This window comes from Cucurbita moschata, unplaced genomic scaffold (assembly GCF_002738365.1).
Source record: "Cucurbita moschata cultivar Rifu unplaced genomic scaffold, Cmos_1.0 Cmo_Scf00004, whole genome shotgun sequence".
In the NCBI taxonomy this organism is placed as follows: Eukaryota; Viridiplantae; Streptophyta; class Magnoliopsida; order Cucurbitales; family Cucurbitaceae; genus Cucurbita; species Cucurbita moschata.
The window spans coordinates 2,604,406-2,618,669 of NW_019268520.1; the positions used below are offsets into that span (position 1 = coordinate 2,604,406).

The following is a 14,264-nucleotide window of genomic DNA, read 5'->3' on the forward strand; positions in this document are numbered from 1 at the left end:
AAAAAAAAAAAAAAAAAAAAAACTAGCATGAATTCAAAATTATCTTGATTTATTCGTTCCTCGTGAATTTGTTATTGCAATATAAAGGATTAGTGGAACAAATAATAGGCCGTAAATAGGTAAATGAATCGTTCTATTATATTATTCTCGACCTACTTAAACTTCGTCCATAAATTAATAAATTTAAAGAAATTTTGTATGTGCGTGAAAATTACGATGGGTTAATCATTTTAAAAGAGCATATATTGATTTCTCCAAAATTTTTAATTAATAAAAACTAAAATTTAAAATTAAATTTCGCAAGGTTATAGGGTTTGGTCAACTAATATGTTATATATATATATATATATATATATATATATTATATCACTCTAATTCATTTTTTTTTTGTAAAATCAATTAATATACTTGTAGCATAAACAATTAATTCTTGAACATTAATTTTCTTTTATATCGAAACACAAACTTCGTGATATTAATTATCTTTGATATTCATACATGCTATTTCTCATTCCATAGTATTTATTTAAAGAAAAAAAAAGGTGACACACGTTAGAGAAATGGAAGAAACCTATAACTTTACACACCATATGAAGCTTAAATACTCATAATATCTAATATGAACATAGCTTATAGTTTAAAATTTAAAACATCTAACTTACACGGAAACAAAAATTATAAATTTAGTCTCTAAACTTTAAAACTAGTATATCATTATATCTAAAAGATAAGGTCAAAAATTATAAATTTAGTCTCTAAACTTTAAAACTAGTATATCATTTTAGATAAGGTCACAACAGGCGTATGTAATATTATCTCAAACCCCTGCATTAACAAATATTACTTCAATGCATCATATAAACAATTAAACTGAGCCAGGAAGCTTAACCTTAATCCTATGAGTATCCAAACCAATCTGTGATGTTTTTTTTATTGGCTCCTAAGGACAGCCTACAGAGCTACCACTATATTTTATAATAACATATGAACTGATTGATCGTGTACTCGCGTGGTCGATGTCAAACATAGACCTACAACAGAAGCGGAATCTCGAATTCATGGTATTCATACTCAAAACTACTCTTAAATGTTACCTTTGAAGCAGATGAGCACTTATAATACAGGATACTTTACAGTCATTGAGCTATGGAGCAAGGAGCAGTTTGACTCGTCCCCGTTGCCACCCTGCTCATTTTTAGCAAAAGAAGATTTGGTTATACTATTGAAATAACTAACACATAAGAAGCGCAAATTAATATTATTCGTGTAAAACATTGCAGGACTCGAGGGGACATGCCATCTTTCTTATCATGTAGCCCAAAATATCACATATATCATACACAACAACCAAGGACCCTCAGTTTCCTTTACATTTTTAACAGTTGTGAGCATCCAGATTAAGTAAAGTAAATCTCTATTGGTCATAGGCACAACTCAAATCTTACCAGATACTATATGGAGTATTAAGAAAGTTGTAAGATATTATAGTATCTTTGATGACTACCATGATTTAAATCTACATCCCACATTGAAAGGATATCAATCACTTCAAAATAGAGTAATAATAAATAAACTTTTCATTGAAAGAAGTTGCAGCCTAGTAGTCTTAATGCAGAAATTTGTCGTCAACATGAATGTGCAAATTGAAGAGCTCTAGTTGTAACAAGACTGGTGTTTACTGTAAACAATTATGTAATACCCTAAACAACGAGAAGATACATTATAAAGTTAGATGTAGTTTCATGAAAAAAGATCATGGAGGAAGACTTACTGGTTCTCCATACACAGTTTCTTACGAGCCTTTCTCTTGTTCTTAGATCGCTTTTTAGACCCAGTTGCACGATCACCAACAGGCTCCTCTGAAGTTGAAGGCACAGATTCTATTGGAAGTCTCTCTGAAGGGGATGATGCCTCCGGTTTTATTGATCTAAATTCAGGTCCAAGATGAGATATTGTCGGACAAATCTCTGAAATTGCACCACATGCCACTACATTGTCCAAAATAGCACCATTGACTTCTTTATCTTCATTAACTGTCGTTGTTACATGTTCCACTGTATTGTCAGGCATATATTTCGGTTGAATTTGAGAAGGATGTGAATCTTTAACTTTTTGCATCATTGCATGGAGCCGGACTTTAGATGCAATGATTTCGGCAAGAGTTTTTTGTGATTTAGGATTTCCTGCATCTACAAAATAATAGTAGCAATAACTATTATTATTATTATTTAATAAAGGCAACTTTGACAAGGCACCGAGTATTTTGAAATAATTCAGAAGTTGTTTCCAACAATTAAATACCATGAAGAGAAAGAATAGCAGCACGTGCTGCCAATTGCTCTGCCTCTTTCTTACTCCTACTAATATCACCAGTATAAACCACACCATCGAAAACCAAGGTGGATTGGAAAATTGGAACCGAGCCTTCATGTTGTTTAGTAGTGTACATAGGTCTTTTCAAACTCATTTTCACCGTATATTCAGACAAAATGGACTTGCATAGCATCAAATCCTGAAATAAGAACAAATGACATAGTTTGTATATCAGATTCGAAGTCAATATAAAGTATAGCAATCAAATATATATATGTTTTCTTTTCAACATGTCAATATTTAATACCATTAGTGAAGTGCTGGTACACAATAATCAATATCATAACACAGCATGAACAAACATTCAGAACATTAAAGACCAATAAGAAAATAAGTATAAGGCACAATCAAAATTATAGCATGCAATAGAGGGACTTCTTTTGACAGACTGCTTACTTTTGTGAATTTATGGAACATTTGGCTCGAGAGAAATAGGGGAGTCTTGAAAAGGAATGTCCTTGGGAATGGGTGTAAGCCATGGCTAGGTCCAACTTCTCAATTGGACTTCTATCACTAAGGACGTTAGCAATTGGAGCCCCTTTTATAATTCTTTTGCGCTTATCTCTCTCATACATTTGAATCCTATCCCTGTGAACTACAAACAAAAGCAAACAGTGTCTCACAACCTCATTCCCGAAGGCATCATTTCTGAACTTCTTATTCAGACAGACTAAATGCCTTATCACTAAAATCAATTAGATAAATTCCAAGCTTCGAGAATGTCGATGACTATGACTATGAGAAATCTTATACAACGTAAGTGATTACATGCAATTATTACTAAGATTTTTTCATCCAAGAACAATAACAAATATATCGGGTAGAAATTACTGTTTCTGTTGGATTCAAATAAGTTATTGTACACATTGCGAAAGAAAATTACAAAAGGTAATCTCCATACATAAAAACTTATTTGTAACAAACTGAAAGTCTAGGTAGGAAATCTCATCATTGAATTGCGTCTATAATCAACTAAACAAGCAAAAATATAGCCAACATGAGCATAATATAGTGGTCAAAGCATCTATTTCTTCCATTAAGTTCAGAAGGTTGAAATTTCCCCCACAATGTTGCCTAAAATAAAAATAAATAAATAAAGAAACAAGCATGCTAAAAATCAAAGGCCACCAAACAAGTTTCAGTCTCATCATATAAGTCATACCTCATGAAGGAGAACAAATCCATCATCCTTAGCCTTTTTTGATATGTACTCGAGAGCAATTCTTGCAGCATCTTGTTCAGCTGCCCTTCGATTACGGAACGTATTAGGAGACACATAATGTACCTCATCAACCACAACAGTTGACCTATATTTAGGTATGCCTTGAGATCCTTCATCAAAAGTCTGATATACTGGTAATGGTATCCTTGACTTTTGAGTGTACTCATGCAAATGATTTTTGTATAGGAAGAGTTCTGCAAAACCAAGTAAAAGAAAGTCATAACATTAATGCTTTTCTGTTCTTATCAAGAAAACAAAGATCCACCAAATAACAAATTTCTGCACACTAGAACTGTGGGGAACCTTTACTTTTATTAGGAAACTAGATTAAAATATAAATAATTAAATTACAGCCCGAAAGAGAAAAGCGGGACATTAGAAGAGTCCATGCTGTGGAAAGTTACAAAAGTCCCCAATCAGCAACGTCAGATCAAATAAGTACCCAGACAAGTCCAATATTGAAAAACTCTCCACTTCAGTAAATGACTTAAGTCTTTTTTTCCTTTCTTTTTTATTACTTTCGTTGAGTGCAATGGAAGTAGAAAAAGGCCATACAATAACAAAGCCCTGAGTGCCAAACCAAGATGCAGAACTAGCAAAAGAAATTATAAGAAAAGGCTCCTACATCTTTAATCACAGAAAATAGAAAAATCAAGAGAGATGCAAAAGAAAAGGAACAATAATAAAATGATCAAAATTCAGAACATCCTCCCATTTATCTTTCACTTCTTCGAGGCTTATCTGGTTACTTACGAGTTAAACCCACCACAGGATTGTCAAGAAACTGGTCTTCAAAGAAAGAGTCCTCATTGTCAGATCAAAACAGAGAGCTATGACAGTAAACCCCCACAGAATTCGGGTTTGTTGCTCCAATGAGGACCAGCTAGTGCCTGAAGTGATTAGTCCTTAGTTTATCCATCTCTCATTGAGCACACCAGAGAGTGTAGGAACAGTATAGGAAATACGAATAAATAGGTGATTTAAATATCACTATTCTTTTCGCGAATGCCACACCACTAGGGATCGAGGGCAAGGTGATAGGCTGGGATTCAATTAAGAAGCGCTAAGAACCACATAGAACAATTTCTTCTAGAGAATTTTTCCACCAATTTTTTTTAACTGAACAAAGAAGGAATCTCTAGATCATCACCACACAGCTGCCAGTATTCAAACTCGCAAAATAATCCAGCGTCCAAAGATTGTGAAAAGAAAATGAAAGTAAACATAGCAACTTAAGATCGAATTCTCAGGACCTCTTCGTAGATACATACAGAAAAACAGAGTTATCTTTTCAACACACAGACAGGCACCACGCGAACTCACAGAAGGAGTGCAATTGCTTCTCACTATAACAGAAACAAAAAAAAAAAAACAGCTAGAAAACTTCATGCACCAAATGAAGAGGAAATCCATCATCTAACAAAAGCATTAGCTCAAATAAAAACACTAGACCGTAACAATCAAAACGCCTAAAAAACGATGATAGGCAACAATACCATAGACTTACGAGTCAGATCAGAGGGTTTCGGAGACGAAACCGGAGCTGAAGCCGAACTCGGAATCAGAATTGCGTCCGGTAAAACAGGTGGAGGACGAGTATCTGATTCAAGCTGAGGAGTATTAGAGTTTTCCACCGGAATAACAGCTGGAACAACAGCCGAAGCCGAATCTGGCGGGAATGAAGATTGTTGCTGCGGAACTGCTTCAACTGTTCCGGATTCTTCCACCATGATCGAATGTTATCGAAACTCAATGAGAACAAATTGAAATGGGAAGAATTAGGCAATGGCAATGAATGAATAGCGGGGGAAATTTCCGGTCTGTGGACTGTGAAGGGTGGGCGAGGGTTTTTAATCCTTCCAATTAGGATGAGATAGTGATGACGTTAGGTAATAAGACCAGATTCTAACATACGTAAAAAAGGTTGCTTCTTACATCAATTCTACTTACAGTTAAATTAATTTTAATATAAAAAATTATATGATAATAAACTGTGTCGGTATTCTTTGATTATAAACCCATAAACATTCAATGGGGTGAATTAAAGAAAATTTAACCGGAAGTAAAAATTATTTAAGTCTCCGTAAAATTAAAGATTTAAGATAAATTTTGATACAATTTTTAACCAAGTTAAGGGCATTAAATTAAATTAAATGAATTTAAATTTAATCAGTTCATTGATTAGTAGTTCTTAAACAACATCGTGCATTCATAAATGTAAATGACTTTAATTTAAATTATTGGGAAAATTTCGAGTAATTATAATACAAAAAATATTTCGATATATGTATATATATATATATATATATATAATTAAATCAGTTTAAAAAATTGAAAGGTCGAAAATTATTTAGACAATAAATAAATATATATATATTTTAAAAAAATTTAAAAGAATAAAATGAAAAAATAAGTGTTCCCTTACTAATCCATCTGTCGTCTGAAACAATGGCTGTCCCGAAGAGCCCCCACCACAGTTAATGACAAACGTCTTTACCGCTAAACACTCCTTGCATTTCTGCAACTCCTCGTTCCTCACTCCAAACCATTATTTAACCTTCTTCTTCTTCGATTTTCCCATCGATCCATTTCGTAATCAGTCAATTCTGATCCCCAATCGGTTTTTTAGAACCCTAAATTTTGAATTCGGTGGGAATTGCTCTGTTCCACGTTTCGCTGATCCAGTGTTTGATACTTAATTTCAAGTTCTTGCATCTTTTTTGGGTCGATGGCTCTTCATTCTGGCGCATTCTGTTTCCATGGGTTTCCTACTGTTGCGCATGAATCTTTGAGACACAGGCAATGGGTGGTGAAATCTTCTGGGTTTTTGCGGTCTCGTGTAGTTTCTAAGTCCCATTTGAAATTCAAAGGTAAACTTCATTCTAATGTATTGTTGGATTTGATCTGTTTCGGCTTTTGTTTTGTTGTCATTTTCTTTAGTTGTGATTTCAAGCTAAGATTGGGTGTTCGGTTAATCTGTGAAGTGAATTTATTAGAATTTAGTGTGAGAGCTTATGCTCAAAAGGGACAATATCATACTATTGTGGAGGTTAGTTATTTCTAACATTGTATCACTAATTTAGCTATGTCAATACAATTGTTGAGAATTTTTTAGAGGAAGTCCACGTTGGCTAATTTAGGGAATGATCATGGGTTTATAAGTAAGTAAGGTATACATCTCCATTGGTATGAGGCTTTTTGAGGAAGCCCAAAGCAAAACCATGAGAGCTTATGCTTAAAATGGACAATATCATACGATTGTGGAGAGTCGTGATTCCTAACATTTACCAAGTGAAACTTGGTTGGAGAAGCCATATAATTAGTTTGTGGAGTGTGAAATAAATTGTAAATGCTGGGAATTAAATTGGGAAAGTCAATTCTTATTGATGTCAAATAATAAGCCGATGAGAACTGCTAATATTTGTGAGATCCCACATTGGTTGGAGAGGGAAATGAAGCACTTTTGATTAGAGTGTGGAAACTTCTCCCTAGTTGACATGTTTTAAAACCGTGAGGTTGATGGCGATACGTAACGGGCCAAAGTGGACAATATCTACCAGCGGTGAGTTTGGACTGTTACAAATGGTATCAGAGCCAGACACCGGGTAGTGTGTCAGTAAGGAGATTGGACTCCTAAGGGGGTGGATTGTGAGATCGCACCTGGGTTGGAGAGGGGAACCAAGCATTTCTTATAAGAGTGTGGAAACCTCTCCCTAGCAGACACGTTTCAAAATCGTGAGGCTGATTGGGATACGTAACGGCCAAAGCGGACAATATCTGCTAACCGTGGGTTTGGATTGTTACAATATTAATTTGATTTTCCATGATCTTTTTATTTATTATTATTATTTTTACAACAATTTAACTGTAAAGGGTTAAATCATCAACTGAGACGACAATAGGTTTCATACCTATTGAACTATGCTTGGGTCAACGTCTTTTGATGGCTTCTTCATATTAAGAATTTATTATAAAGCTTAAATGTACCCCAACTTACTTGTTTAAGTTCTTGGAGATTTAATGTTATATCAAAGCAAGAGTACTGTGCAACAAGTTCGAGTGTTAAGAATATTGAAAGATTATATATATGTTTACGTACCGACTTAAGATTTTGAGTTCGGTGACATTGCATGAGCTAACACCTTCTACTATATTTTACGTACTTATAGTGAAGGCATTTTCGGGAGATGGCGGTTTGGTGGAGTCGAACGATTCGCCTCTTGTAGTTTGTTTTGGAGAAATGTTGATTGATTTTGTCCCTACAACTAATGGACTGTCTTTAGCTGAGGCACCTGCATTCAAAAAGGCTCCAGGTGGTGCACCTGCTAATGTCGCCGTTGGCATAGCTCGTCTTGGTGGCTCGTCTGCTTTTATAGGCAAGGTAATATAAAAAAATATATAGAAACAGTTAAATTTTCAATTGAATGTTTAGATGAGTACAAGGGCATTTTGCTGCACATGTCACATTGAGGATGTCACAGCAGCCCATCATGGTTGTGAGATCCAACATCGGTTGGGGCGGAGAACGAAACACTTTTTGTAAGGGTGTGAAAACTTCCTCCTAGTAGACGCGTTTTAAAAACCGAAAGGGAAACCCCAAAGAAGACAATATCTGCTAGTGGTGGGCTTGAGCTGTTATAATGATCTACCAGCCTCCGTATTTTAGTCGGATTCTCCCGCTCCTGCCCATACATTGCTAGCTTTAAAGTAGACACCCGTCGATGCCCATCACAACTGAAAAATAAGGCTTCTCAAAGTGGTCGTTCCGCATAGGTGTGACCTTTTTCTTGCTCGATGGTTTTGACTTAGCCAATGGGTTCCTTTAATGTTTCACTTTCAAACTAATTTATTTCAGTCTTCCATACCGAGGCTCACTCGTTGCCATATGGCACTTCGACATTTCGAGAAAGTACTGCAATAAAGAATGGAAGATACGTTTTTCCATGCACGGTTTCACAGATTTTCTTAACAACATTCACAGGTTGGTGCAGATGAATTTGGCTACATGCTTGCTGATATCTTGAAGGAAAACAATGTGAGCGGTGAAGGGATGCTATTCGATCCTGGAGCACGAACTGCTTTAGCGTTTGTTACGTTGAGGAATGATGGGGAACGCGAGTTCATGTTTTATCGCAACCCTAGTGCTGACATGTTACTTCAGGAATCTGAACTCAATTATGATTTAATCAAGAAGGTATTAATAATTTAAGAAGGTACAATTTACAGAGAAAAGCAGAGCATGTAGTAGTTTGTCAGGATCATACACGTGTTATTATAGTCCGTTTAAAGTTCAAAGCTCTATATCCTAAACTACTAAGCTTATATTTGATCTGCTTTATCAATTCCTTTCCAGGCAAAGATCTTTCATTATGGTTCTATCAGTCTTATTACTGAACCATGCAAGTCGGCTCACATCGCTGCTGCAAAAGCCGCGAAAGATGCCGGTGCAGTTCTCTCCTATGATCCTAATTTGAGGCTCCCTCTGTGGCCGTCTGCAGAGAGTGCCATTGAAGGGATTCTAAGCATATGGGATATTGCTGATATTATTAAGGTAGTTTTCATTCTTTTCCGATGATATCATTTGTGGGCATAACTGAGCTGTCTGGTCAATCTGAAATTGAAAAACAGATATCAAATAAAGGAACGGAGATAGCTGACATATATAAACATTTGCAGATAAGTGAAGAAGAGATTAGTTTTCTGACAAGGGGAGAAGATCCATTTGATGATGCTGTTGTTCGTAAACTGTTTCATCCAAATCTTAAATTGCTGCTGGTCACTGAAGGTCCTGGTGGTTGTAGATATTATACCAAGGTAAGCATCCCATACATTGTGCTCATGTGTTGCATACAACGAACGACGTATACAGAAAAACATTTAAAAACCAAAAAACTCGGTAGAGAGACAGCGATTGTGCAGCATTTGTTCCAACTTGGTGAACAAGTCAGCCATATGAAAATGGTAAGTCGCGGACCATTTGGACGTATGATCGAGCCTTGGTCACGTTTGAGAGATAATGTTTTAGAAAACATGAGTGAGGAAATGCGTTGAATTTTTTTTTTTTTTTTTTTTGGTAAGAAAACAATGTTATAGGCTAAAAACAAACAAGTAACAACCACGGGTTTGATAGCACATAACCCGGGTAGAAAGAATTGATGACTAGTCACATCCTCCTATAGTACATTTTGGGGCATTTTAGCCTTAGTGGACGTAGACATGATTTTGGTGACCGATTATACACTCCAGTATTGACACAGTAAGAATAGTAAAGGTCTATCTAACATGAAAGCAAGTAAAAGAGGTTTGGAATGGGCACGCAGCCACCTATTCTTTTCTTGAATCACAAATCACAAACTTGTGACGTATCAACAGGCATGTGGAACCTCATGAGCAGATATCTAATATCTTATCTCCCTTTGTTATTCAAACTTGAACTTAAATTTTAATGTGATAAAAGATATTCTAATTAAGTTTATCAACATGTCGCAGTAAAATATAATCCCGTACGCACTATTTTTGACGCCTCCTAGATTTCAATGATCTACTCGTTAAGAAAGTCGTAACCGGTAGCATTATGCTTAATTTGAGAGTCCATGTGATATGTGTTATGCAGGAATTCAGTGGAAGAGTGAAGGGTCTAAAGGTAGATGCAATTGACACCACTGGTGCAGGGGATGCTTTTGTTGCTGGCATTTTGTCTCAGCTAGCCACTGACCTCTCTTTGCTTCAGGTACCTTTTCTGAATTGAAGCTCTGCATATTTTGTAGAGTTCATGACCACCTCTGAAATGCTTTTTTTTTTGCTCCTTTTCGACTCGTTTTTGAACATGACAAATTTTAAACTATCACTGAACTCAATGAGTCCTTAATGTTAATTGGGAAGGACATGACAACGTACGAATTCGAATAGAGCCTCTTGCTTTGAAACCAAACAAAACTACCTTTAAATTAAACCCAAAAGCATATTGATGCTAGATTATTACGGTAAGATCTCACCTCGATTTGGGAGAAGAACGAAACATTGTTTATAAAGGTGTGGAAACTTCTTCCTTCCTAGCAAACGCGTTTTAAAAATTTTGAGGGGAAGTTCGAAAAGGAAAGTCCAAAGAGGACAATATCTGCTAGCAGTGGACTTGGGCCATTACAAATGGTATCAGAGCTAGACATCGAGCGATGTGTCAATGAGAAGGCCGAGCTCATGTGCCAGCGAGGAGTCTAGGAACGAGTGTCAGCGAGGATGCTGGGTCTCGAAGGGGGGTGGATTGTGAGATCCCACGTCGGTTTGGGAGGAGAACGAAACATTGTTTATAAGAGTGTAGAAACCTCTCTCTAGCCGATACATTTTAAAAACCTTGAGGAAAATCCTGAAAGGGAATGTCCAAAGAAGACAACATCTACTAGCAGTGGGCTTGGGTCGCTACAATTATGTTTATTGTGATTGATTTGTAAATTTGGAGAATTAATTAGACTTTATTGTTCGGTGTAAAATACTTCAAACTCTTTGAACCCACTCGAGTTTTTCAGTTTAGGCTCGCACCCGTAGATTTCAGCATACGAAATCGGTTTAAAATATCACAAACACCAGAAAATCATGCTTATTCAGAGTGTTTGTTTTGCATCTCATTTTCTGCAATTTCCAATACTTCATATAACCCTTTCAAAGTGTTCAAAACCTTATTTACTTCAAAAAAACACTGTGATGTTACTGGTTCTTGTCAGAAAGGTGGCAAGTGAAATAACCGTTTATGTGTCTATTTTGAAACCTTGTAGAAGGAAGACAAACTTAGAGATGCTCTGCTGTTTGCCAATGCTTGTGGTGCATTGACTGTTATGGAAAGAGGGGCCATCCCTGCTTTACCAGACAAAGATGCTGTTCTTAATGCAATCTTCAAAACTGTGTCCTAAGCCCTTCGTCTTTCTATCTATATCTGTATGTATAATAATACTCAACACTTCATTTCCACAAATTTTGGGCAGATTTTAGCTTCTCTCTCTCAATTGTTTCGGCTGTAAGATACTGTGAAATTGTTGTTGTTGTTGTTGTTTCAGTAGATTGGATGTTCCATTGTATTGAATGGCCATGTTTTAGCCATTTATGGTAATGAAACGACCAACAATGAACGACGTTGCTCTTGTTGCTGCCATGTTCTGTGTCTTGTAACGGCTTTTTAGCCGACGGCCTCCTGATTTTGATTCTATTATAATAAGTGTATTTTCTTAATCATTTTTTTTTAAGTTTACTGGTATTAAAGAAGTGAGGGAAAATCATAAAAGTGTGAAGTCTGACATCGTTTGGATAGGGGAACAAAACATTTCGGGTAAAAGGGTGTGAAAACCTCTCCTTAACAAACGTATTTTAAAATCGTGAAGTTAACGTATGTGGACAATATCTGTAAATAGTGTGTTTTGGCTGTTACAAATGGTATTAGAACTAGACATGTGGACAATATCGGTAAATAGTGTGTTTTGGCTGTTACAAATGGTATTAGAACTAGACACGTGGACAATATCTGTAAATAGTGTGTTTTGGCTGTTACAAATGGTATTAGAACTAGACACGGGACGGTGTGCCTGCGAAGATGCTGGACTACCAGGGAGTGAATTATGAAATCCCATCTCTGTGAGGAATTATGAAATCCCATCTCTGTGAGGAATTATAAAATCCCATCTTTGTGAGGGGAACGAAACATTCCTTATAGGGGTGTGGAAACCTCTCTCTAACAAACATGTTCGAAAGAGATACTAAGGGAGTGAATTATGAAATCCCATCTTTACGAGGGGAACGAAACATTCCTTATAAGCGTGTGGAAACCTCTCTCTAACAAACATGTTCGAAAGAGAGAGGAATGAAACATTTCTTATAAGCGTGTGGAAACCTCTCTCTAACAAACATGTTCGAAAGAGAGGAATGAAACATTTCTTGTAAGGGTATCGAAACTTCTCTCTAACAAACATGTTCGGGCTAAAACAGACAATATCTATTATTATAAGGGTGTGGAAACTTCTTCTAACCAACGCATGGTAGAGAAACACATTTTAAAATTTTAAAGCTGACAACGATATGTAACTTCATAGCAGTGAAGGAGCAGGTAAATGAGTAAATCCTTCTTTCCCTTAGTTGCTTTGGAAGACTCAACCTCAAACCGGAACCTGAACCGGAACAGAGCCTAAGGAACCTTGCCCGGAAGGAGCCCTCTCTTCTAGGCTAGGAGGCACTTGGCAACTCACTCGTGGGGCATGATACCCAAAAATGACTCAAATTCTTTCTCCACTGCCGAAAAAGTGTTACCTAAACTTTTATTTTTTTAAATATTCATGAAATCTAGACACTAAAATATGAACTTAAAAACTCAAATCATCAAATGTAACCCAAATCTCAAAATCCAAAAATGTATTTATTTCTAAAATTAATATTGTATCAATAAATTTATAAATTTTAAATAATGTGACACATTATACACATAATTAAAGAACTTACGGTTAGATTTTTAAAAACTTGATGATGAACACATTTTAAAAATTAAAATTTCTAATTTACACCGATCTATAATTAAATTTGCAATTTGAAATCTTAAAGAATTAGGAGTTAAATTGGAGCAAAATCAGTTGAAAAAAGTTGATTAAAAATTGAAGCGATCCGAGAAAGTGTTGGCGGACATCGCCATATTATTCGCAGATCAGAAATCAGAAAGCCCTAAATTGAGCAAAAATCAGTTCAACGGAACAATCTCGAAGAAGGAGACGACACCAGGTGGTTCCAATGCCAAAAAATTAGGGCAAAACAGAGATTATTAATGGAACAGAGGAAAAGAAAAAAAAAAAAAAAAAAAAAAAAAAAAGAAGAGTAGGAGAACGAAGGAGTCGCCTCCAAGCAAGATTACTCGGAATCGAAGCTGTAGAAATGGCGGAGAGTGACATAAGCGCAGCCGAGTGCGAGAGGATCTTCAAGCGATTCGACGCGAACGGCGACGGGATGATATCGGCGGCGGAGCTGGTCGATGCGTTGAACGGATTGGGAGTGAACGCGGAGGAGGCGAAGAGGATGATGGACGCGATTGACAAAGACGGCGATGGGTTCATAACGTTGGAAGAGTTCGCGGATTTCGCGAAGGATAATCGCGCGTTGATGAAAGATTTTGCGAAGGCGTTTTAATTTCCTTTTTTGTTTTGATCTGATAAATGAGACGATGAAGAAGAAAATATGAATATGGCTTCAACCAAGGAGGCTTATTCTTCCTGTTCTTCGTGTTGTGTTTGTACCACATAATATATATAAAAAAATATACATTACTATTTCAATTATGTGTTCTTCGGAGATGTTTTTACTCTTATTTCAATTATGTGTTCCGTCCCTCTAATTCCATTTAAAAATATGACATGCCCATCAGTTTCATGCCTAAGATTCATATTAAGATTTTGAATCTTCATTTTGATTCGAATTGTAAACATGGTCGTTTGAATTTTAGTGTTATGTTTGAATTGCTATTTATTTTAATAAAAACTTTAAAGTATGGATTATTGTTTGCCGGAATTAGTTTGAAAGTGTCCATCATATGCATGTAATGATAGCCCGATCATATAGTTTTGGTTAAATTAATAAAATGTCCATTTTTGCACCCAAATAATAATAATAATAATAATAAAGTTTTTGTTAAATTATAAAATACCCA

General features: G+C 35.9%; 3 protein-coding genes across 4 annotated transcripts; 2 read left to right on the forward strand and 1 right to left on the reverse strand.

Annotated features, from left to right (window-relative positions):
- Window positions 1-803: 803 nt before the first annotated feature.
- LOC111442377 (double-stranded RNA-binding protein 4-like) lies at window positions 804-5,459 on the reverse strand. 2 transcript variants are annotated; one of them, XM_023079765.1, is made up of 6 exons: window positions 5,103-5,459; window positions 3,536-3,789; window positions 2,302-2,512; window positions 1,985-2,189; window positions 1,772-1,954; window positions 804-1,185 (listed from the first exon to the last, which is right to left on the reverse strand). In XM_023079765.1, the coding sequence occupies exons 1-6, from the start codon at window positions 5,323-5,325 to the stop codon at window positions 1,137-1,139; spliced, it is 1,125 nt and encodes a 374-aa protein (XP_022935533.1). In that variant the 5' UTR covers window positions 5,326-5,459; the 3' UTR covers window positions 804-1,136. The 2 variants fall into 2 exon arrangements, with proteins under 2 accessions (XP_022935533.1, XP_022935532.1); XM_023079764.1 differs by having other exon boundaries at window positions 1,772-2,189.
- Window positions 5,460-6,032: 573 nt separating this feature from the next.
- LOC111442220 (probable fructokinase-6, chloroplastic) lies at window positions 6,033-11,738 on the forward strand. The gene is made up of 7 exons (XM_023079525.1): window positions 6,033-6,465; window positions 7,765-7,976; window positions 8,577-8,789; window positions 8,949-9,146; window positions 9,272-9,409; window positions 10,209-10,325; window positions 11,365-11,738. Exons 1-7 carry the CDS (start codon window positions 6,324-6,326, stop codon window positions 11,497-11,499), a joined length of 1,155 nt encoding a protein of 384 aa, XP_022935293.1. The 5' UTR covers window positions 6,033-6,323; the 3' UTR covers window positions 11,500-11,738.
- Window positions 11,739-13,212: 1,474 nt separating this feature from the next.
- LOC111442223 (probable calcium-binding protein CML28) lies at window positions 13,213-13,873 on the forward strand. Its single transcript, XM_023079529.1, has one exon. The coding sequence runs from the start codon at window positions 13,496-13,498 to the stop codon at window positions 13,745-13,747; it is 252 nt and encodes an 83-aa protein (XP_022935297.1). The 5' UTR covers window positions 13,213-13,495; the 3' UTR covers window positions 13,748-13,873.
- The last annotated feature ends 391 nt before the right edge of the window (window positions 13,874-14,264 follow it).